Here is a 24,449-nt window from a genome sequence, read left to right as displayed (position 1 = left end):
AAGATGGTGGCGGATCCTGGGCGTTGTGTTGCCTGAAAGTCATTATTTCCTGAGGCTGTGTGGCTTAATGCGTTCAGAAAGGAGCAGGGAAGCTTGTGTTGGTAGAGATGGGAGCTGTGTGCTGTTGGGCTAGATATATGCGGTGGGAGAGCTCTAGTGGATGTGCTTGGTGCTGGTTTGCTGGACCTGCTTTGGGTGAGGTGTGTTCAGGCTGGGGCTGAAGGGATGGCAGGGTGAGCTGATAGAATCCTGGAGTCATAGAATGGTGGGGTTGGAAGGGACCTTACAGCCCACAGCCCCATCCTGATGTGCCTATGACTTGTGGAATCAAACTCTATAACACAGAGATGGGTTATAAAGCAGGTATGTTTATTCCAGCGCTGGGTGCAAGGGGGATAGCTCCACCAAACTTGCACACCGACTTGTAAAATCATGACACAGATATAGGTACATCTCATACATAGTCAATGATTTCTCGGAATTCTGATCCATATTCAATAGTTCTTTAGCATGCAGACCCCCTCTTGTTCTTATCAGGGGGATGCAACTCCTCTTCTGGTATTTACAACATCTATTCTCCTCCTTGCCTGATGTCTTCCGTGAGGTCTCACTCCTTATCTGCATCCTTCCTGCTCTCCCAGGCCCCTTGTTTTCTTTACTTGTTTTCCTAACTAACTAAATCATTCTTCTATAAACTACCTTTAACAATCCCCCTTTTAGCCCCCCTTTATTCTGAATTCCAGCAGAGCATCTGTTTCCTGCTTCACTGTTCACCTACAGCCCAGCTGTGTCCTCAGGTACCTCCAGGGATGGGCACCACAGCTCTGCACAGCGCTGCAGCCTCACTGCCATCGTTAGGAAGAAGTTCTTCCTAACATCTCATCTAAATGCCTTGAGCTACCAGGTAGGCACCGGTAGCTAAGCTTAACTTCTTACATTCCCTGTACATAAATCAACTCATCCTTCCATCCATTAGATCTCTTAGAAGTGATTTTAATATGAGAAACACCACACAGATGCTTCAGCATTTATTCAGTACCTTGCAGCACTGATGCAGCACTGACCTTTAAAGCTTGCTGAACTTGGTTACAACATGCTGTTTCACAGCGAAACACTTTGTTCCTCCCCATCATCCTCACTATTGATGCAGGTGTAAATACCAGATACAGCAACAGGTTTCAACCACAAGAGGCCAATAAAAGCAAGCGATGCTCTTCAGCACTGTCTTTTACAGCCAGTTTTGTTAGGACAGCAGCTGTGCAGTCCCATGCAAGGTCACAGCGCACAGTGATTTCTCCTAGAGAAGGTTGCGGGGTGACCTCACTGCAGCCTTTCAATACCTGAAGGGAACTTACTGCCAGGAGGGGAGTAAACTCTTGGAAAGGGCTGACAATAGCAGGACACGGGGAAATGGTTTTAAGTTAAAAGAGGGAAGATTTAGGTTGGATGTTAGGGGGAAGTTCTTCACTAGGAGAGTGGTTAGGTCCTGGAACAGGCTGCCCAGGGAGGTTGTGGATGCCCCGTCCTTGGAGGTGTTCAAGACCAGGTTGGACGGGGCCCTGGGCAACCTGATCTAGTAAAGGTGTATGTTTGGTGGCCCTGCCAGGCAGGGGGTTTGGAACTACATGATCCTTGAGGTCCCTTCCAACCCGGCTCATTCTGTTTGTGTGGTGCCGTGTTCCCGTGCAGCGGGGCCGTTTGTGCTCTAAGTGACTCAAAGCCGCGGTGAAGCGGGAGCGCGCCGGGGCCCTCCGCTCCGTGCCCGCCCAGCGGCGGGAGCGCGCACGGCGGCGGCTACGTGACGAGGCTCAGGTCCACAATGGGGTGTGAAGAAGCGGCGGGCGAGAGGCGGCCGGTGACGCGGTGCTGAGACGGCTCCGAGCCCCGGAGGGAACGCGAGGCTTCACCGCTCGGTACTGTGCCCCGCGCTGCGGCTTCCGGCCCCGTCCCCTGCCCTGTCGGCTCGGTGGAGGCGGTGGAGCCGGTGCCCTCCCGCAGCGGGACGGAGCCGCGGCACCCCGCGGAGCACGTGAGGGGCGCGCCGGGGCCACCCCGCCCCGGGGGCCGCATTGGCTGCGGGACGGAGATCGGCCCTCCCCGGCCTCGGGAGGAGGGAAGGGGCACGGCAACAAAGGGCGCGGGGACGGAGCGGGACGGGGCGGGCGGTGCGCGGTTCTGACTGCTCCTGTCCCGCAGCCACAGCGGTCAGGCCGCGAGTAGAGCCGCCCCGGAGGGACCGCAAATGAAGTGCGAGAACTGCACCAAAAAGGTGAGCGAGGCGTCCCGCGGTGAGGAGGGTCCTTTGGGCAGCCGGCTCCAAGGTCAGCGGGCCCGTATGTGGCCTCGGGGTGCCCTACGTGAGGTGTTCCGAGTGATAATGGGCCGATTCTGCGCCCCTTCCCCGTGTGCTGCGGTATCGCCGCCTCGGGATGGAGCCCGTAATGCTGAGAACGGGAGAAGCGGAGCAAGTGGATTTCTGAGTGGTTGTTTCCGTTGTTGGGAGACAAAGCGTTACCTGTAAGGCTTCAGTAGCACCATCCGAGCCTGTAGCGTGAGCCAGACGAATCTGGAGCTGTCAGTTCTTCAAACAGGTTGTTATTCAGCTCTGCTCGTGTTTCGTGTAATGTATTTTATGCTTTGTTTCAGGAATGCAGTAAAAAACAGAAAAATGACGATGCACAAAGTACGTCGGTGGGTGTGCTGAGTTCTAACGATGACTTTGAGGAGGTAACGGAGCTTCTAAAAACATCCATATGTTCCCCATATATCACCCCAAAGGAAAGAAGTTCCAAATGAAGAACTTCCCAAGTTCTCATGTATTGCAGAGCAGTTCTGACCGTGTCTCTGTATCTCCTGAGAATCAGGAAGTCTTTAAAAATAGATGGTCTGTAAACAGAAAACAAAGCCGAGGGTTTTGTTTGTTGTTTGCAGGTCAAACTCTGACCTCATATCATTACAGTGGGGACAGAGGTTGGAAGGAGAAAAGTGGGATGTTGCCAGTTCAGGTGCATGAATGTTTCTTAAGTATCTCATGCTGTTCTTCCATAAGTAACTGTTTCCCTGGCAATAGGTTCTTAACTGAAGGAATTTGGTCTTTTTACAAGTAATGTGGTCATCTTACACTTGTATCTAAACATTCCTTTTCCCCACAGGTGAGCTGCCAGTGGTGTTTTAGCCATAAGTGCTGTTGATCTTACAGTAAACAGTCAGCTGTAGGACTGCATTCTGTTCACTGTACCTAGTGGTTAAAAGCCTTAGCCTTCTTATTAGCTGGCTATTAAATAGGCTTAATAGTTGAAATAAGTTTTCTCAGTTACTTGTTAAATGGATGGGGACCGAGTGCTGAAATCCAATGCAAATCAAGTTGCTGGATCAAAGACTTCAGGGCTGAATTCAGATCTGTGTGTTCACGCTTAAATGTTTTGCACTTCTACAGTAATAGTAGCAAAGAATTGATCAAGTTATTGTGATCGTTTCTCTATGATCTTGGGTGTTACACAGGTGTTGTGGCTTGTCTTGTTTTGTGCTGCAACAGGGTCACTGTGGAGATATTGAGTTACTTAATCATTATTAAATATTTGTTCTTTTGTATTTTTCTTCCAGAAAAATGAGTTTTTTACGTTGGCTAATGCTAAAATACTCCTTAGCGACTGCCTAGCATGCGACAACTGCATGACATCAGAAGAAGGGGCCAGAGTTTTCCAACAGAATCAGAAGGAGTTCTTTCGCATACTCAACCTTAATAAGGTAAAGTGGCACTAACAATAATAAGTGTTTTCTGTGAGGAGGAGGAGATTGCAGCATGACTAAGCAGCTTAATTTCCCAGGGCAGATAATGTGAAGATTTGTCAGGGTATACTTTGCCCAAAGGGGAAGTGAAAATGTAATGCAAGATGAATGGGGAAAGTGCTTAAAATACCTTTGCACTTGAGAAGCAGAGTTACAGCACTGACCCTCAGTGCTGAAGGAAAGTTATTGCATCTGCAATAGTAAGACTTCTGGAAGAGATGATTTCATAATTACTCTAATAATGAATTAGTCTGAGCTTTGTTGTTCATAAATATTCGCACCTTGGTTTACTGGGGCTGTTTTACTGGGAAGTTTCTGGTGCCAATGTGTTGACATAATACAAGGTTAGTGAGCCTCATTTTTGGAAGTAGAAATGTTTTCAATATACATTCGAGCTGCCTACAGAAATTACTGCTAAAAATCCTTAGTGAAACAGGTAGGTGTGTTCTGATGCTGTTTTCTGCTAAGGTCTGTGTTCCCTGTGACCTATCTGATGTTTGGTGTTCAGATATATCGATCTTGATACCAGTTTGGTTATTTCAGTTCTTTTCTAGTCTTCCATGTCCTTACTTTGTAACGAAAAACTATCAGATTGGGTGCTGTTGTTTTCTTTCATCTGCATGTAAGTGTTGTAAATAAGAGGATTTGTTACATAGTGATTCAGTTTTATTAGAACTAGTTTAACACTCAGTACAACATGATATTATTGTACACGAAAGGGACGAAAAGGGGGGTTTAAAAAAACTAATGGGTCACATAGGGCTCACTTTAGAGAGCCTGAAATCCACACTTGAGAAGCACACGGGTACCTTGATCAGAATTTCACAGGTCCTGACAAGGGTAGTGAGCAAGGGAGGTGCCTTTCACATGGTAACGAGCTCTACTTGTGGAGCCATTGTACAGCATTTAGGAAGTCAAAGTACGAACTATGGTCTCTAACCTGTTTAGGTTAAGACCTGTTTGTAGCATAGTCCTGGTTTCTCTTTCCAGTGTTCCACTGGTGTGGAAAACATCCCAGCTAAACCCTGAGATCCATCTCTGAAGTTCTATAATCAGAGCTTTCCAGTGCGCACCACCTTTGGTTTTTTTGAGCGTTCTTCACAAATTCTGGTTTAAGGGTTCTGACTTGTCAGCTTCTGCAGTGACAGCCTTAACAAATCAGACTTGCAATTTGCTGGTTTAAATTTGCAACTTGGAATGCCTGTGCTCTGGAAACAGTTCCTTTATTTTAATATATAAACATGCTGCTTTTTTTCTTATTTGACAGTAGGAGCTTCTGTTAGGAATCAGAACTTCGTAGGTGCTGAATGTCTCTTAAATTTCCTCATGCCATCAGGGCACCAACCCAAGATGGATTTCCATGAGTCATACGGAAACATCATCTATAGGTGGTTAGAGATGAGCACTGACAAGATCAGAAGCACATCCTTTGCTGCCCTCAAGAAACACAATTTGTTGTATTGATGCTTACGGTTGGACTGGATGATCTTGTAGGTCCTTTCCAACCCTGTGATTCTATAGTGACGTTAATGCTGAGCATAGTGATGAGTGCAGGTAGAACAATGAGGAGCTCCAAGAGTGGAAGGGGGGAAGGCAGGAAGCATTACCTGATGTAATCATTAATTTGTTTCTTTTGCTTTATTTTGTTTACCAGAAGTGTGATACCTCAAAACACAAAGTGTTGGCAGTGTCTATATGCCCTCAGTCATTGCCTTATTTTGCTGCTAAATTCGATCTCTCTGTGAATGATGCAGCCAAGAGACTCTGTGGTTTCCTCAAAAGTCTTGGTAAGTTTGGGTTTGTTACAATGATGGAGCACAAAGGGAAGTTTATTTGGGGCTTTTGCTTCCTCAGCACAACTGCCTGTTGTTCAGTCATAAAGAGCCATTGCTCAATGTAGTTCAGAGTTGAGTTTGAAATGCCTACTCTGTGATATTAATGATAGCACACCAGTATGACACACATCGGCTTTGGGAACAGATTTGAAGCATTGCAGTGCTGACAGTAAAGGTCACAGAACAGAAGGGCATTGTAGATCCATCTGTGTTCACTACCAAGAAATCAGGGAGGATTTGGTCACAAACTTGAATAAGATTTCTCCCTTCTTTTAACTGAGGAAGAAGGGAATTCTTATCCTAAATGCCTCCCAGTCCTTCCATATGAATGGCTGGAAGATTCTCAATTCTGGTTATTCTTCTACATTTTGAAATAACTTACAACAACTGTTTTATTTGCTGAGTTTATGTTAAAGCTGGATTTACACAAAGTTTAATTTGAAAAACTAAGTAGTAGTGTAGCTATAGTGCATGGGGGTTTGTTAATGCATCTCAAATTTTAATTATTTTTTTTTTAATTGTTTTTATGCATTTCTGTATCCTATATATTATTCTCTATATCCAGTAAGAAAGCAAGTTCTGGTGGGCCACAGTTTTCTTAGTATATGTTATTGTTATTGTTGGCTGGCTTGCTGTGGGGATGTGCTCAATATTACACAGGTGTGTAGGGAGTGTGTTGCTTAACAGACAGGTGGAAGGTCTCAGTGTTGGTGTTGTGTTCATATACCTTTGCCAGCAACATATATATGTGTGTGTGTGTGTATACATATATACACTATTTATTATCCACATATATATATATATGCACATATATATATATATATGTGGATAATAAATCCAATATATAAATAAATCAAATATTATAAATCATTAATTGAAAATTAAATCATTAATTAAATCAATAATATCATAAATATTAATTATAATATATATAAATCACATATATATATTTGGATAATAAATCACTTCAGCATATTTTATGAAGGATGCTTGCGCTTAAGAGTCACTGCATACAGCCCTGTGGTCTTGAGTTCTCATAGGAAGTTTGTCATAAGGAAGCAAACAGTTATTTGAAATATCGCTAGTCAGCATTAGCAAGTTGGTGGTTCTTTTTAGTCCATGGCAGAGAAGATTAACTTTCCAATGTCCAGCTTTTATTTTTGACTAATTCTGTAGAGGGTGGACAGTGTGACCATTGATCTTCCAAAGGTTTTTTGATTGACATGGAACATGGAAGGACACCTGGCAGATGGAAAACATTCCAGTAATTCACTTTTCTTTACTACTTTGTTTCCTAGGGGTGCATTATGTATTTGACACCACTATAGCTGCTGATTTCAGTATCCTGGAGAGCCAGAGGGAATTTGTGCAGCGCTATCAGCGGAGGAACCAGGAGGAGCACGCCTTACCAATGTTTGCCTCTGCTTGCCCTGGTGAGAACTGATTCCTCCAACCTTCTTGTACCTTGGTCCAGGCTCATTAGGGCTGCCCAGGAATGAGGGTGGTTACATTTGGGAGCCTTGAAGAACACTGAAGTGTTTTGGCTGCATTGTGAGAGGCATCAAATGCTGTGAGCAGTACTTGTTAGCAGTAGTGACCATCCTTAGTGCAGTGCTCCATGAGCCTGTTCTTATGGGCTGTTGGGATTTGCCAGTGTGCACCATGAGCTTTCTGTCAGAACCCACTGCAGCCTTAAATGTCAACCACGCCAAGAAGGAATGGATGTGATCATGTTGGACGAGGTATATGCTAAACCATCTGCATCTAATAGTTGTCTCCTGTTGCACTTTTATAAGAGGTGAGGAGTGCAAATTCTGGTTTTGGTTTTTTATAAGGAAGCAAAAAAAAAAATCCTTGCTGGTTGTCTGTGGTTGTTTCTGATAGCAAGAATTTGAAATACTGATGTTCAGTGTGTCAGTGTGTGCTATTTATTATCCACTTGTATAGAAGCGCTTGTATAGAAGACCATTGGAAGGTCTGGATAATAAAGCTGAGGTGCAGAACCAACGTTTGTAGTGCTTTGTGTAAGGCCTTAGGAAAAGTTGATCAGAACTGCCATTAAGATGGAGGAGTTGGTGGCTGCTGCTCGTGTGCCCAGACCACAAACTTGGCGTTTCTTTTTGAAAACGTTTCTTTTTGAAAAGAGTCTTTAAGGATTTTTGGCTACTGATGTAATTAAACCATCACCATCATTATCTTATGCATAGTTTTGAACTGTTCACTTTAGCAAGAGACACAACATGCAGCAACTGGGGTGGTTCTGGCTAACAGTTATGAATTAATTTCCACTTGGTGTGGCCCTCTGTACTGAGAATTCTGGACCTGAGGAAGAAAAAGTTATGAGAGAGTTCTGGTCTGTGTTCCATGGATTCCAGAATCTGCTCTTGTCATTTGAGGTTGAAATACTGACATTGGTACTTCTGTTTGTTCTGTATTCCCTCTAGCAGAAGTATCTGGGTCATGCTTTAGGAACTGCATACGTGTAAGAGGGAAAAGCTACTTTTCTTCTGTTAGCGTTATCTTAGTTCTACCTCTTATCTTTAGAAGCAGGCGTGCTGTAGGGTTTGCTTTTGAAGTGCAAGACCTGCAAATGCATTGCTTATTTAAAAGAAATCCACAGGTTTCGAATTTTAGAAGGACTTCAATTTTATTTATCTAAAAACAGCTGAGAATTATGCCCTCCTTTCATGGAGGTAGACTGAAATGTTAATGGAGCACTTGCCTTGTCCTCAGCTGTCCTACAGAAGTTGTTCTTCAGTGCTATGGTGGTGTTAGCTGTCTGCTGTAGCACAGATGTAGAGGTATGGGAGCTTTCCATTTCCATAAAGCTGAGCTGCAATACCATTGTAAATACATTCTAAAAAGGCATTACGTGGCCTTCAGGGATCGAGTTTTTGGTGGTCATCTTTAGTGTAAGGTGCTTTATCAGGAATTTGGCTGCATGCACTTTTTGTTCCTCACTCGTCTTCCTCTCTCTGTCCCCACATCACAGAAATGTTGTTTACTGTATGTGCTTGTCCCAGAAATAGTTTTTATATGGCTCTATAGATCACGGTCACTCACGGAATGTGAATTCAAATGTAACTGCTCACGTCATACTTATCTTTGGGCGTAACTCCACACATTACAGTATCAACCTTTGCAGTAGTGGTCTGCTGTGTAAAATACACCCTAAGCAAAAGAGCACAGCTGGGGTAATCCCAGAACCTGGAGGAGGGGCACTTTATCTCTGCCCAAGTTGTTCTTACCTCCTCCTGCTGTTCTCATGAAGTCAGATAGCACTTGGTTTTAATTCCTTGTTCAGAATGCTGAAATGTGGCGTCTCTTCTGACTGTATGCAGGAATAATTGGTTCTTGATGCCCGTGCTGATTGGCAACATGAAGCACTTGCTCTGGGAACCAGGCAGCTTTAATACATTGCTCACCTCTGCTAATTATTTAATGGGGTGGACTTACAGCCTAAGCAAGAATGTAACTGTTGGGTATTTAAATGCTGTTGTCCCAACCAACAAGACTAGTTTGTTTCTACAAGAATGGAATTTTACTGTATTGGATGTTTTCAATTTAGTTTCTATGAACTTTATAAATATTTAGGCATCAATATAATGTATGTCTATATATGATTTCCTGATGATAAACCACTAGAAATAATGTATCCCAGAGTGGATCTGTAAGAATTTGCACAGTGCTTGATGGGGTTTTCTTTTGGTTCTTTGATGCTAACAGCAGCCAGCACATGGCTGGGGATCTTAGTGAGCTCAGGAGGGTGTGGGCCTGTATGGGGACACATGCAGGCTGATAGCAGAGCTGGGTATCGGAGGCTTCCTGTCCCTGCAGCTCTGGAATCCAGCCCTGCTGATGGAGCAGCTGGTGTGTGTGCAGTGTGGACAGACGCCTGCTGTGCCTCATTCACCACGGCTGCTCCTACAGTTAAACAACGAGTGACACTCACTGTGCAGCTGGAACTACGGGATGCTGTTCTGTCTGCTGTGAGAAAAGAACTGAAGAATTGCTTCGGGCAATACCTGCCATGGGATTGAATGGAATTTCATTCTGGTCACGAGTACGATATCTGAATTCTAGTTGGGTTCCAGCTTTGTGCTGTTATTGGCCTTTGTGGCAGCGCTCTGGCTTGCACATGTGTACAAACATCTGGCAGTATTTGACCTAAGAATCAAGTGGCTGCTGTTACCTTTCCTGGGCAGCACTTCAGAGCAGTTTTTATATAAATGCTGATGTGTTTGAAGGCTAATGAGCACAAGCATGAAATGTGTGTACTCCTTATCACCACAAGAAGTTCCCTAGAAGGCTGTGTTAAATGCTTCTGCACAATTTAGTTGTACGATTTATAGTTCATTCAGAATTTTTCTTCACCCACGTGAAATCCTTGCTGTAAACGATGCTGGGCTGTGGTCTTCTCAGTTAGAGCTGTGGTGCCAATGTAAAACTCACACAGCCTGGGTATCTTAATCTGCTCATTTGTCAGTTTGTGTTTGGGAAAGTGAGGAATATTAGGGCTGCTCTGGGGAGTGGTGTGAGTGTAAATAACCAATTAGAGCTGAGATGAAGCATCCTGGTGGAGGGGATGGGGGCTGCTGAGTTACTAAGGCTGAGTGTTGAACACAAAGAGACTTCAGTTAACTAGTATGTGTGTGGGGGGGTGTTTCTGAAGAAGGGGTGTCTTAAAATAGTAAAAGAAGTCTTTTTTTTTCCGAGGCTTAATCCATGTGCATCTTGTGGTCGTGCTTTCATGTGACTTCTGTTCTAGACAGGGCAGACTAGGTGTGCAGGTATTAAATCTCAGGAAACAGAGAGTTACAGTTAAGCTGCTGAACAGTGCACGCTTGTTGGAGTATTTACTGATCCAAGGGCTGAAGTCTAGGAAGTCAACTTGCTCTTCATTAGCTGGGATCTTGTTCATTCTGCTCTGTTGAATCTGTGCATTAGAAATAATTCGATAGGTCATGCATTCACAGTGGTTTCCAGGTCTTGAGTTAATGCTGCAGTGGGTTATTGATAGCCAGTTGTAAAGCATTCCTAACAGAGCCTTCCTAACAGAGGGGTTTCCAATAGGTCCTAAAGTGGAGCTTCCAGCCTATGCAGACTTCATTTTTCAAGGTGGAAATGTTCTCCCTGCTGTAAAGTTGCTCTAATGTCGCCTTGCTGTGCCTCTATGTCACCTCATTATCTAATGGTGCCTTGCTGCTGTTCTAGGTTGGATCCGGTATGCAGAAAGGGTTCTTACCAACCTTGTGACCCCCCACATTTGCACTGCGAAGTCTCCACAGCAGATCATGGGCTCCCTGGTAAAGGGCTATTTTGCCAGGCAGCAGGTTAGTCATTCTGCTTTGTTTTTACCTTTATACTATTGAAAAGATGGGCTAAAATGTTTTAATACAGAAATGTAGATCTCGATGTTTTCAAAGTTGTTACAGAATCTTCTGAGTTTTCTTTCACTTGAAGAATAAATGCTGCTCTACTGCTGTGCAAGGGTCCATGATACAAATAATGTACAAAGACTCTAATTTAATGCGCTGCAGTGTGAGCTGGCAGTAATCCCCGTGCTGCCACTGGAATGTGGATTTAGATATGGATAAATTAAATCTGGGGTAGATAAAGAGACCCTTGTAAAATGCTGCCATGTAGTTCTACAGCAGCTGAAATGGGAGTAGGGGAGAGCACTATAGAAATTGCTGGGTGTCCATGGTCAGCAAAAAGTATCACATCCTAGAAAATAATGCTGTTATCTTTTCAATTTCTTATGTTGAAAAAAAGGTTGCTATTCCTTTTACATATTGTACACTTACCTGTATCCCACGTTATATAGAGAAGCATTGCTATTTCTGCATAGATACAGAAACGTTGGTGGACTTGAATCTGGAAGGGAATGAGTGACAGCTAGAAAATAGAATTCTGAAATAGAAAGCTTAATTTGCAGTCGTCTTCATGCAGCTTTTGTAGCTTTAGACTGCATTGTTATATGGCGTGAAGGAATAAGTAGAAGCTTCAGACAGAAGACTGACTTGTTGCTGATGCTTTCAACCTCTGGCAAGCCACACATTCTCTGTGCTGCAGCCCTCAAACTTATTGCTAGGGATTGATTTCTAATATTAGTTGTGCATTATTTTTAGCTTGCAATCCTTCAAGCTGTCTTTTGCTCTTCATGGAATTAACACATGCTCTCTCCTCTGCAGAATTTGTCTCCAGAACAAATCTTCCATGTCGTTGTGGCGCCTTGTTATGACAAAAAGCTGGAAGCCTTGAGGGAGGACTTCTACACTGCCTTGTATAACTCCCAAGAAGTTGATTGTGTTCTAACGTCAGGTTAAGCCTTTATTATTTGTAAAGACATTCCCAAATCTCCTGTGCTAGAATAGCATTTATACAGGCATTGTGATTGGTGGTGGTTGTTCATTTGGTTTTCTTTCAGGTCTGCTTTAGCATTCTCCTTTTACCCAGACTTGGCCCCATAGAGAGCCTAGGCAGCGTTATGCAAAGTCTGGGGGAAGCTGAAGGCCCTTTCCTTTAGGGCTGGAAAGTGTCAGGCTCCTCAGTTATTGGAGGTAGCTGACCATTGAGAACTGGAGAATGTGGCTGTAAACAAACACATGGGGGTATAGAGCTGTTAAACAGAAGCACAGCATGCATTTTGCTTTGCACTAAAAGTAAAATGTCCTACATTTTTCTACAGGTGAAATTGTCCAAATAATGGAGCAGAAAAATGTGTCTATGAAAGATGTGACTGAAGTAGCTGTAGATAGTTTGTAAGTAGCTTTGTTGTGGATTGCTTCCTTATTTTGATGACGAATAACAAAACCTTTGCTCATATTCAGTATAAAACTTGATTAATCTGAAGTGGAACATTCCTTCTTGAAACTAGTTTTACCACATACCTTGATAGTGTTCAGATACGTTCTCAGTCACTGCTCTAAAACCCCTTTTTGGGGGAGGGAAGAAGAGAAGAGGAAAAAACCATAGTGCTACCTCAAAGCAAAGGAATGAAATTGTGGAGTTGATCTCCTTATTGTTTCCTAGGTTTGGTGAAATAAAGGAGGGAGATGTAGTAAGGCATGACGGGAAGAGATCTGATGGATACTTGGAGCACATCTTTAAACATGCTGCAAGGGAGCTTTTTGGCATGGATGTCAAAGAAATCACCTACAAAGCATTAAAGTAAGCAAGCAAGCTTGTACCCTTGTTGCCTAGGATGGGATAGCAAACACTACATTATTGCTAACCTTGCTCTTTCATTATGTGTGGTTAATGTATTATAAATACATAAGTTTGTCACTATGAAATAGTTTCTGTTAGTTTTTGTTGTGTTAATAACTTACTAGGTCTTATAAGTTTCTATCTACTACTGCTGTCCTGGAAATTCCACTGTGTCTTCTGTTTTATTCAGTTCAGAAATGGGAAGTTTGCACTTCGTTATCCTTATTCTGTGCTCTCAAGCATCTGAATGTGAACTGACAGCTGGATCATCCCTTTGGTAACGCAGGGCTTTGAAAACCTTCATATCTTCACAGGAACAAAGACTTTCAGGAAGTTACCCTTGAAAAGGATGGTGAGACAGTGCTGCGTTTTGCAGCAGCTTACGGCTTCCGGAATATCCAAAACATGGTTCTGAAGCTGAAGAAAGGAAAGTTTTTATACCATTTTGTAGAAGTCCTCGCCTGCCCAGGAGGTAAGAATGGTAACAGATCCACAGTCATTGCACACACAACTTAGATCTCAAAGGCAGCTTGTCTGACAGCCAGGCACTTCATTTCATTCCTTCTTAATTCTCTTCTTAATAACCCAAAGCTCTTAATACTTACTAAATGGTCCAGAACGCCAATTATGCATGTTCAGGATTGGCTGAGAAATAGATTGGGTTTTCTAAAATTAACCATAACATTATTTGCTCTCTTCTGATCTATAAATAAATGACAACGTGGCTTCTGCTGTGATTATTTAAAACTTCAGAGGGAATACTCTGAAACAATGGTTGTCAAGGGCAAGAAAAGACAAGGAAGATAATTAAGATCATAAAACCACAGAGAAGGCAGGGAAAGACTGATGTGGAAACTTCACTTGCATCAAGATGTTGATATTGAAGCTACATGAAGTATTACAGAAATTCATGCTACTTTTTGTAGAGCAGTATGGGGAAAAAATAAATCCAAATTTCATATCAAATGTTGATCAGCATTGTGGTTTACTCCTTTTTTGTTTTAATAAGGGTGCCTAAATGGAAAAGGCCAGACACAGACTGAGGATGGAAAACCAGATAAAGCTCTGCTTAGCCAGATGGAGGACGTGTATGCTGCAATACCTGTCAGGCTTCCAGAAGCCAACGTGTACGTACAAAAGGTGTACCAGGACTGGCTGGAAGGGATGGATTCCGGGAAGGTCCAGGAAACTTTGCACACCAAATACAGTGCAGTAAATCAAACAGCGAGCAACTTGGATATCAAATGGTAACAAATCAAACTTCCAGAATATTTGCTTAGATTAGTTACAAATTGAGCACTGGAAACATTCTATGCAATCGCAGATGCTATGCACTAGCCAAGTGTATGAATGAGATGCTTTCCAAATTGTGGATCATTAGCTGTGAAGAACCATTGCTTCTTGAAAACAAAACCAGAAGTCTCCAAAAGCCCTGGATCCTGCCATTGTCTGTAAGCTCTTATTGCTTGTTGTCTCCTGTGTATAATGGATTTCTTTGTTCAAAACCATCATCTTGCAAGGTACGTGAGCACTTCCTGCCAGGTGCAGGGAGTGTAAGTCTAAGATACTCCAGACTGAGGGTTCCCATTACTTTGCAGATTGGGTTTTTGCAGGAAAGTGCATCTTCTCCTACTCCAAAGCTTGCAATTTTCTCCTTGGGAGACCAGTCATCATGAACTACTATATCGTTCCAGTTGTTATTTAGTAACACGGGATTCACTTGTCTGGGTTGTGGGGTTGTTCAGTTAACAAGACAAGTGCATACATGGAGAGATGTAAGGAATTGATACATGCCTTCTGTCCATATTTGAACCAATGCTTTTCAGTTCCAAGCTGGAGTCGCTATTCTGTACTGATTAAACCCTTTGGTAAGGAACAAGATGCTTCATATGAACCAAACATGAGAAATTAATGTGAAATGGTTGTAATGCTGTCCTTCACGTAAAGCTACTTGCACATTGGTTGGTACAGAAAGAGAACTTTTCCTCTTTTATATAAACTCACAGCTAGAACGAATGCTGCTGCTTCCTTGCAGTTCTTTATGGAAGCAAAACATGCAGATGTGCCACCGTGTGAGTCCGTGCACACAACAGCTTGGTTAGATCTGCTGAGCCAGATTTACAGCACTTCCATCTCATCTTTCACTACACAGAATGCCACGTTATTCCCTTTGATTTATCCCCATGATGACGGACTTCTGTGAGAGTAACTGCATGGAGTGCTTCTGGAGAACTACTTAGCAGCGCTTTTGAGGTCAGGTTGTTTTACATTGCTGTCGTTCATTTTGGTGTCCTTAATTTTTAGGTATGCCAACAAGTTTTTTGTTTAACAAACATCTGCAGGCGGTGTCTGTGTGCAGACATTTCTGCAGCTTCATGGGGTGCTCGGAGTTGTTTTGTCCACCATAATCTCGAACATCAACCTGTTGCCAAACGCCTTCAGATTATCCCAGCAGCATCAAGCTTGTTCTTGATCAATGGATCATTATTACTCTAAGGTAGCGAGGTTTCAGATTGTTTTCCAGTCTAAAAAATATAGATTGACTTTTGCTTTTTTTCCCCCCAGTTGTTTCAGGAAGTGTTTGAATGCACCTTGCAGATTTCCCAGTTGTGCAGCTACTTCTGTGCATCACTTCCAGTACTGCAAAAACCTGTGTCTGTTTGCAACCAGCATTTAACTTGAACACAGTGGATGTAATGAAGGCATCAGTAAAGGCAGTGCAGGTGCTTGCAGTGGCAGAACAGAGGCTCGAGGAGGGAAGAGACTTAAATAGGTTAATGTGATGACAAGAGAGAGCTGGATGTGAAGCTGTTAATAGAATTGATCTCTTAGTCGCACCTCCAGCTAAACAGTTTCACTTTGAGGGATATTGTTTCAGATGCACATGAATATCTATAACTATTATAACTGCTGCCTGAATGCACACAATGAGATTATTCCTGTAAATTAACCTTTGTAAGTTGTTCCTTGTTTCAAGAAAAAAACAAACAACCTTATTCTTACGTGGTGCAATATCAGGACATCTACAGAAATCTACCTCTGTACAGGAAGGGAGCCCAGACCCATGGGAAGACCCACGCAGCCAAATGCCCCTAAATGCTAAGGCCGGGTGGTGGTGTTGCATAGAATGTCTGAACAGCCACATAACAATGGGATGATCTGGAAGCAGCACCTCACCCAGTCAATCTCCTTTTCTTTCAGTCACGATTTCCTCCAAAAACTTCCCTAGAAAGAAATACCTTGTAACAAAGTGGTCTCGTTCTGTTTGTATAGGCGTACGTTTCTATGTATATATGGTTTATAGCTCGATGGCATGTTTAAATTATATCGCTTCTATTCTTTGTATAGTGTGCTTATTTTTTATGTGCGTATACTGGACAAAATGGTATGATAAAGGTCTTGACGTGGAATCTTCATTGAATTTCAGCCTTGCAGTTCTGAGCAGGTACCGTGGGTTGTTTGCACAATGAGCAGCACAGCATTGCTGTGTGTGATGGGAGCAGGGCAGTGCCTGCACTCAGCCGGGCTGTGCTCACACTGCCAAGGAAACCACATGGCTCAGCACATTGAAAAACCAAACCTTCTCCGTTGAATCCACCCACCGTTCCTTCCCTCTATGCAGTGCTGTAACATATTGACAAATCCAATAGGAAACTCCTGCAGTCGCCTTTGGAAGATGATAAAGGCATTGAGCTGAGCAGCTTCTAGTGGCGCCGTGGAATGTATGTAATATAACAGTGATGGTGTCTCACGCTCGTCCCTTTTTGTCAGCTTTTCTTTTGTAAGACTTGGAGTAAAACTGATTTTTAAATTTTTAGAGCTTTTCCTTCATGTGCCAGTTTGGGGTTTGGTTTTTAACGACCTTTTAACTGTAATTAGCCTTTGCCCTCCTACCTTCTTTCACTGAGATTTTAACCTATACTAGACAGCCTTCTTGCAGCTTTGCATATAGTGGAACACTCGCCTGGGGCTTCATTCTGCCTGGTTTCCATGTCTGTTGCTGCTGACAATACGTAGCTTTAGCTGTGCCATCACTTAGGTCTGATCAGTTTTTGCTTACTAATAACTTGTGTTTCTGTTGAGCAGCGGGAGCAGCTCGTGGTGGTGGCAGCCGTAGTGCTTTACTTCTGCATTGAATGTTGTGCTGAGACCATCTGTCTGCAGGGGATCTTTGGAAAGAGCCCATTGAAGGGATGGGGGGAGGGTGACTAGAAATGCTGCATGTCAGTTTGGAAGCTGTCCTAAGGCGTCCCCAACCCCAGTGTACACCTTGTGGTACACATGGTAGGAGCCTTGGGTTGCGTCAAACCTGATGCTGAGACAACCACAAGGATTATAAAGTCCTTTTATCTGCCTTTTACAGTAAGTTTGCCTCAGCCACAAGAGCATCGTGTTGGTTTATCCATGTGGGTAAAGGAGATGGAGAGAAATTGTACGTAGCAGTGTCAGCTGGGTTATATCTGGATAATAACGTTCAGTTAAACGACAGTGCTTTGTGTTCGGATGGAGCATGACCATGAATTGTCCTAATAAACCTTGATACTGAATCATGAACCGATGGTCTCATTCCATGTAAAACCGGCCTCAACTTTAAGTTCTCTTTGTCCTAATGACAACATAATAACCTTTGAATTTCTATCAGTCATCCAGAAGCTCTGGGAGGCAGACAAGCACCCGGTGGCTTTGGAGCGCTCTGAGCTCTGGAATTATTCGAGAATTAAAGTCCTCCCTGTTCGTGTAGCCAAAATTAAACAGCCCATCTACACACACGAGCTCAGCCCGGCGGTCAATCGCACCACGAGGCGCCCCCGGCCTTGAGGCCGCTTCCCCCGCCGGGTCGATTCGCTCCGTGTCCGCCTCCGTCCATCCCGTCGTGGAAAAAGTGACCCCTGTCCACCAGGTTCTACCGAGATTTGAACTCGGATCGCTGGATTCAAAGTCCAGAGTGCTAACCATTACACCATAGAACCGCGCGGTGGCACTCGGCTCTGCTGCGCTGCATAATAAATTACCTGAGCTCTGCGTTGTAAAACCCCGCGCTGCCCCCGCCGCCTTCTGCTGGGTACATCGCAGCACCTGCAGCGTCACAGGTAACGAGTGCAGCACTGCGGGAACACGGATGCAATAAACAAATGCAAAAATATCGGCGAAAAAAATGCGAGAGTTCTCCTCTATCCATTTCTCCTTTAAATCCAATTTCCGAATGTCCGTAACCCTCAGCGCTCCAAAAGCCACGCGGAGCTGCAGCCCTTCACCACGCAGTGACCATTCACCGGCTGCTCCCGGACAAAAACTGTTAGGTTCCACCGAGATTTGAACTCGGATCGCTGGATTCAGAGTCCAGAGTGCTAACCATTACACCATGGAACCGCTTAGAAGGACCCTCCCATCCACTCCTATTGAGGCGATGCGGATGGACGCTCCGCTCCTCCACCCACGTCCGCTCCGTTCTCCATCCGCCGCTCATTGACCGAAGCGCCGCATCAAACACCGCTCGGCATTAAACAGAACCGCCGAGCCCTCTCTTGCACCAACGCCCGCACAGACACAGCGTGGACAGAGAGTTGCAACACCACTGCACTGACTGTAGCTTCATGTTTGTAGGCTGGTTTTGCTTTCACGCATCTTTTGTCCGCTTGTTTTGGTTGCGGAGATGCCCGTACCGGGGTCACAGCCACTGTGAGCTGTGTGTGAACTGACGCACAGCGGGTGAAGAAGCAGATGGACAGAACCACACAGCGCAGAGACGGCAGGGCTGAAATACTGCGCCGGGATGGAATAAAAGGAGCGTCCGGTGCAAACGTTACATCTGACCGACGGCATCACGGCCAGCGCTCACACACCGGCCGCACTCGGTCCAGCCGTGCCCGGTCAGCACAAGAGCCACTGGCGCTGACGGCTGTTCGCCATGGAGCGAAAAGTTAAGGCTAGCAGAGGATGGTTTCGATCCATCGACCTCTGGGTTATGGGCCCAGCACGCTTCCGCTGCGCCACTCTGCTCCTTGTGGTATAGAATGTTCCTGGCACCGCTTACAACAGCACAACCCACCGGCTCCCTCCGCAGCGCGCGCCTCCAGCCGCCCCACAATTCCGCGCGTACATTTGCATAGCGCCGTGCTCACAAGGGGGGATTCACCCCTTTAATTCCGCCCTCCGGCCCCCTACCGCTGCCCTGACCCTCTACCAACGCTGTGCGTTGTGCGCCTGTCCCAACACATACTTTATGCTTGACGTCCCGCGAGCTCACCCTATTCTAAGAGATTTCGATTTTTTAGGCTATAAATACCGCCGAAGTGGCAGAGCAATTCGTGCTCGCTTCGGCAGCACATATACTAAAATTGGAACGATACAGAGAAGATTAGCATGGCCCCTGCGCAAGGATGACACGCAAATTCGTGAAGCGTTCCATATTTTTTTCTCTTTCTGCCCGGTGGAAACCTGGGCAGCCTGAGCCCTGCTTGGGCTAATAGACATCATTGCTGTGCTCTATTTGTTCTTTTATAACCGTGTATCAGTGTTATTATTGCAGTGAATTACAGAATGGTGCAGTTTTGGTGCGTGGGTCTTTCCCTGCCTGTTCAAGTGCTTTGGATTCAGCTTCTTGTGTTCAAACTAATAACTGGAAACTGACAATATACCATGATACTTTCTGGAAACAGGCTGCTAAAATAGATCAACTTGTAAGTATTGTTTGTCTAAATATTGTTTATTGAGACATTTACCTGCAGGAAGGGGATCATACAGCTGAAATCTTCATTTGACAGCGAGAGGGGAGAGAGAAAGTGAGAATGTTGAATTAACGCAATGGATGGAGCACCATGCACTGTATGGAGCTCTGCCATCCTTTCATACACAGAATCACAGAATGAGCCGGGTTGGAAGGGACCTCAAGGATCATGGAGTTCCAACCCCCTGCCTGGCAGGGCCACCAAACATACACCTTTACTAGATCAGGTTGCCCAGGGCCCCGTCCAACCTGGCCTTGAACACCTCCAAGGACGGGGCATCCACAACCTCCCTGGGCAGCCTGTTCCAGTTCCTAACCACTCTCCTAGTGAAGAACTTCCCCCTAACATCCAACCTAAATCTTCTCTCTTTTAACTTAAAACCATTTCCTGTGTCCTGCTGTTATCAGCCCTTTCCAAGAGTTTACTCCCCTCCTGGGAGTAAGTTCCCTTCAGGTATTGAAAGGTCACCCCGCAACCTTCTCTTCTCCAGGCTGAACAAACCCAACTCCCTCAGCCTGTCCTCATAGGGGAGGTGCTCCAGCCCCTGATCATCTTCCTGTCCCTCCTCTGGACCCTTTCCAAAATCTCCATGTCTTTCTTGTCCTGAGGGCTCCACACCTGGACACGGTACAACAGATGGGGCCTCACAAGAGCCGAGTAGCGAGGGACGATCACCTCCCTATCCCTGCTGACCACCCCTCTCCTGATGGAGCCCAGGATCCCATTTGCTTTCATCACATCATCATCACGAGACGCGCCAACACAGCGGGTTGAACGTCATCAGTACGCGCAGCTCTATACGTCCGGCGGGTGGAGGTAACGAACCTCGGCCTGTTCCCTGTGAGGGGGCTGCGCTGCTATGGCGGCTGTGGGAGCTGCTATGGCGGCTGTGCGAGCTGCTATGGCGGCTGTGAGTGAGCGGCCCCACGGCAGGAGGGGAGGTAGGAGGTGACAAGGTGTCAGGCCGGCTGGTGGTTCCCCTCAGGGGTCGGGCTGTGGAGGGACCTTCGTGCGGCCTGAGTGGAAGCGTCCAGCAGAGAGTGGAGGGGGAGCGGGAACCGCAGCTCCTGAGGTGAGTGCACTGAGTGCACTGAGCTCTGCGGCCTTGACTTGGTAGAAATGAAGCGTGTCCCGTGTCTGGGAGCAGCTTTAGTCCCTAAATGGTCTCTTCTTTATTACCAGGCTTACGATGTCGCTGCCAACAAAAAGGTGTGGGACACCCCCGGTGTTGTCTTCTTTGGAAAAGAAAAAGAGGAAACAAAGTCTCGATAGGAGCAGAGGGAAAACCAGGATTTATGTGGGGAACTATATTGACCGATGGCTGACACTGAAGGGAAAACTGGATTTCAGAAATGATGCAGAAGTTGCTGGATTTTTATTGGACTTGTGAGTAGATGGTCACCATATTCTTTTGTTTCACAGTACCACGTAAATTCCTTATATCTCCTTCTCATGAGCTGTATGTTCTGTCTTTAGGTCTGACAGCTACGACCTGCTGACAGAAGCTCCCGTCTGTTCCCTCCCTGGGGGTGTGAGAAGACTTAATGTGAGAGAAGGAAGAACATTGTCAGACAGCACTTGTTTAATAGCAGCTGATGGAACGCTAGTAGTGTAATCTCTTTATATGTAGAGGGGGCAAATGAAATAATTTTCTTACAGTACTCCAAAGATTGCAGTTGAGAGGAGGATGTGGAAGGAACAAGAAAATAAAATCAAGTGTATCATTTGGCAGTCATCTCCAGAATCCTTTCTGTTCAATGCTGTGTTTGTATTGTTAAGGATGTAATGGTGGTCTAGACAAAACATCTTTACAGAAAAATACATTTCAGTTATAATTTTGGGATGGATTTGCAGGTATGATGGTGGTGACCAGTCGTCTAAAGAGGCTGCTTGTTCTGAATGTGGAGACTTCAGAATTGTCACTGTGAAAGAAGAGCGAGAGATGCCACCTCATTGCTCACCAGTGGAGGCAGATAACTAGTTAGTGATACCATGGGGTTCTTTTTGCATGTTTTACGTTTGAAAATGTTTTGTATTGACTTTTATTATCACTTTTAATTTAGCTTATCAGAAACTCACGTCATTCACGCTCTGATTCCTTACTTGAAAGTTAATAGGGGATGATCACAGTCACTGTGAGGGAAACATCTGGGAGAGCTTTTGGAAGAGCTGTTTCTTAGAGTGTGCACAGCAAATGTCTTGTTTAGTGATTTGTCTACCTGAAGTCTGCAAATGGAACAAGAAAACAGCTAATACATGTGGAATATTGGCTACCTTAGTAAATAACAAGGTTTTCAGTCATGCAGTATTACAGGCACATGTGTGCTTTAGCTTTTTAGAAAACAGAAATGTTTCTTTCTTGACTGCTCAAGCAGTAACACATACAGAGTGATGTGTAAACCTGCTTAGAAGTAGTGCTGTGCTCAAGGAGGCAACCACGCCATCAGTCGACTGCTGATGTCTTCTACTGCAGTGTCATCAGTAGCTGAAGCATTCACAGTTGAGAGATGTGAAAGAAGAGTTCACATTCACAACTTGAGAGCTTCAAGTAGGCATGCTTGTCATTTACTATCTATTCAGGTTTCAATTATCCACAAGTGTTACTGAATAATTATGATTTTCTCCATGTTTTGGTTATCAGATCTTTACAAATGTATCTTTCAATACGTGCAGGGGGACAGTGAGAACATAGGAATTGCATTGGCATTGCATGGTGTGTCCAAACCCTTCACTTGTATGAAGTATGTAACGTGTGTAGCGTGTTTGTCTTTGTTTTTCACTATTTTTGTTCTGTTTGGTTTTGATGTGTGTTTGTGTGCCCTCCCTAATTCTTTTTACTTTGAATTTTAGTAGGTGAATGTGTTGGTGTTCTGGGAGTAATTCACTGACTCAGAAGATTTAGGAGAAGCTGGATCAGGAGAAAACAAATAGCAGTGCTGGTGAAGCTGAGAACTTCAAGGGCATTCTTATGACAATATGGTTTGGGGTTGGAGTGCTTCAATACTTTTATTTCTGACACTGACTTTCTGAAGGTGAGACAGAGATTGTTCTTAACTGATTGCTTCTTTCTACCCTTTTTTAGATGTGAGCAATAATTAGACAAGTTGTTCAGGGTGTGTGTGTGTTTGAATTCATGCTGATTGTATGGATGAACAATCAGGTAGGTATGCAGTGTTAGTTGTATAAAGATAAGGAAAGACAACAGTTGAAGAACAAAGAGATCAGAAATAAATAGTATTTTATAGGTAAGATATCTGAGGACATACCATGTTATTGGGTGGAAGATTAACCTGCCTGAAGTGGAGAAGTAGTTGCATGGTCTGTCTATGAGTGTAGTGACCGTTGTGTGTTCCAGTCTGTGGTCACCACGTCATCAGTCATAGTTCTGTTTTTCGTTTATAGTGTGTTGCTGAGGTACAGTGATAATGGTACTGGGGGGTTCTTTGGAGCTGTGGGAAATTCATATTATGATTAAGTCATTTGCATAGGGTCGTGCTAATAGCTGAACTTCAGCCTTAGAAGTAAAGTGTGACTCTGTGGCTTTAGACAGATGTGCAAATTCTTGGTTCTTTTAGAAAATAGTGGGTTTTCTTCTGAAAAGGGACAGTGTTAAAGGAAAATGTCAAAGACCAAACCCTTTAAAAATCCATTGTTTGTGAAGGTGTGGCACTGTGCTTCCTGTTAAAGGGTGGAGATGAAGCTACTGCTTTTCAGGCATTGGAGTGTTTTGTTTTTAGGCTGATATTATTGTTTCAGAAAACACAGAGCGTGTCTTTTTTATTTGTGCAATGATATAAGGGCCAGGCAAAGAACCACGTGCAGCATTGTTTCTGCAGAGAGGTCTTTTTGAAGGTGCTTTATTGAGAAATTATGCATTAATAATCACAAAGCAGCTGTTTTATTCTAGGCCATTTACTATCTAGGCAGGTAGGCTGGCTGAAAACACTGAGGAACTGTAAGTAGCAAATATAATCAAGGAAAAAACACTTCAAATTCATCTCGTTTTTTAGTGGCGTTAATGTTTGGTTTCTGTCTTGCTTTTGGAGTCTTGCCCTGTGGTGTTTGCTTTCAGAGCTTGCTCCTGTTGGAGATTCTGGAATGGAAGCTCTTGTGTTGTTAAGAAGAGGACCTTTATATAGTTTATATGTTATTTAGGACCTTTATAGTCCTATGTCCTATTTTTGGTTTTCAGTGTTCATAGCTTCTTTTTTCAATAACGTTATAAGAAAAGACAAACCACCATCTGTGATTCTTTCACTGATATAACTCAAGGCACTGCTGCACATTTGCTTTCTCCTTGCAGAAGATGAGGTGATTAGTCTGAGACATAATGCACTTAATTAAGTGGTTTATTTTGTTGCCATGCCTAACATTGATCTGTGTTTTGCTACAGTGAAATCACACATCAAAAGTATAAGATGTTGTTCTGATTGTATCTATTGCATGTACAAAAGCACAAACAGGCTGATGACATCGTTTCAGAGTCAGAAATTATTAGAAGAATGAATGTGCTGGTGATACTTGTTGAAATAATGCAGACATTTCATGTTTTGGTATTTAAATGTCACTTTATAATCATGATTATTGTGTTACTTTTCAGGGTAACCAGCAAAGAAGAAAATCAAGCACTTGAATAATGACTCTGGGGCAGTTCTTGGTCCTCTTTGGTTTTGCTGTGTTATGTGAGTTACAAAGAGTGACTGTAAGTTCTGGTATGAAACTCCATGTAACTTGTTGAACAATTAAACGTTAATTACTTAAAGTTCTGTTGTGTTACCTTAACATTAATAAAGCGCGTGGAGTGGATTTACTTAACTGTGAAGTTCTGTGTATAATTCTCTTGGCAACAGGGAACAGGCTGTAATGCCGGTAGGTACGTCACAGA

General features: G+C 44.1%; 2 protein-coding genes and 4 non-coding genes across 11 annotated transcripts; 3 read left to right on the top strand and 3 right to left on the bottom strand.

The window, feature by feature from the left end:
- Positions 1 to 1,780: 1,780 nt before the first annotated feature.
- Positions 1,781 to 17,390, top strand: NARF (nuclear prelamin A recognition factor). 3 transcript variants are annotated; one of them, XM_015880036.3, is made up of 12 exons: positions 1,781 to 1,913; positions 2,197 to 2,269; positions 2,647 to 2,727; positions 3,604 to 3,747; positions 5,444 to 5,576; positions 6,923 to 7,057; positions 10,839 to 10,957; positions 11,819 to 11,948; positions 12,316 to 12,388; positions 12,660 to 12,797; positions 13,151 to 13,308; positions 13,846 to 17,390. In XM_015880036.3, the coding sequence occupies exons 2-12, from the start codon at positions 2,243 to 2,245 to the stop codon at positions 14,085 to 14,087; spliced, it is 1,380 nt and encodes a 459-aa protein (XP_015735522.2). In that variant the 5' UTR covers positions 1,781 to 1,913; positions 2,197 to 2,242; the 3' UTR covers positions 14,088 to 17,390. The 3 variants fall into 3 exon arrangements, with proteins under 3 accessions (XP_015735522.2, XP_085378865.1, XP_085378866.1); XM_085522739.1 differs by lacking the exon at positions 1,781 to 1,913 and having other exon boundaries at positions 2,156 to 2,269; XM_085522740.1 differs by lacking the exons at positions 1,781 to 1,913; positions 2,197 to 2,269; positions 2,647 to 2,727; ... (1 more) ...; positions 5,444 to 5,576; positions 6,923 to 7,057 and adding an exon at positions 8,407 to 8,425.
- A 344-nt stretch (positions 17,391 to 17,734) lies between these two features.
- On the bottom strand, positions 17,735 to 17,806 carry TRNAQ-UUG (transfer RNA glutamine (anticodon UUG)). The gene has a single exon. It is a non-coding gene; the product is annotated as a tRNA-Gln (tRNA).
- A 328-nt stretch (positions 17,807 to 18,134) lies between these two features.
- Positions 18,135 to 18,206, bottom strand: TRNAQ-CUG (transfer RNA glutamine (anticodon CUG)). The gene has a single exon. It is a non-coding gene; the product is annotated as a tRNA-Gln (tRNA).
- A 558-nt stretch (positions 18,207 to 18,764) lies between these two features.
- TRNAM-CAU (transfer RNA methionine (anticodon CAU)) lies at positions 18,765 to 18,836 on the bottom strand. Its single transcript has one exon. It is a non-coding gene; the product is annotated as a tRNA-Met (tRNA).
- A 308-nt stretch (positions 18,837 to 19,144) lies between these two features.
- On the top strand, positions 19,145 to 19,251 carry LOC116654220 (U6 spliceosomal RNA). The gene has a single exon (XR_004309279.1). It is a non-coding gene; the product is annotated as a U6 spliceosomal RNA (small nuclear RNA).
- Positions 19,252 to 20,346: 1,095 nt separating this feature from the next.
- LOC107322146 (uncharacterized) lies at positions 20,347 to 24,379 on the top strand. 4 transcript variants are annotated; one of them, XM_085522754.1, is made up of 7 exons: positions 20,347 to 20,380; positions 20,747 to 20,950; positions 21,041 to 21,166; positions 21,419 to 21,544; positions 22,238 to 22,305; positions 22,415 to 22,596; positions 24,165 to 24,379. In XM_085522754.1, coding segments are annotated over exons 2-5 (450 nt in total). In that variant the 5' UTR covers positions 20,347 to 20,380; positions 20,747 to 20,753; the 3' UTR covers positions 22,239 to 22,305; positions 22,415 to 22,596; positions 24,165 to 24,379. The 4 variants fall into 4 exon arrangements, with proteins under 4 accessions (XP_085378880.1, XP_085378882.1, XP_085378879.1 ...); XM_085522756.1 differs by having other exon boundaries at positions 20,347 to 20,636; XM_085522753.1 differs by lacking the exon at positions 22,238 to 22,305.
- Positions 24,380 to 24,449: the final 70 nt, after the last annotated feature.

Source organism: Coturnix japonica, chromosome 23, assembly GCF_054131305.1.
Source record: "Coturnix japonica strain WE chromosome 23, WE-NBRP24, whole genome shotgun sequence".
Lineage (NCBI taxonomy): Eukaryota > Metazoa > Chordata > Aves > Galliformes > Phasianidae > Coturnix > Coturnix japonica.
This window is presented reverse-complemented; position numbering and strand designations above follow the sequence as displayed.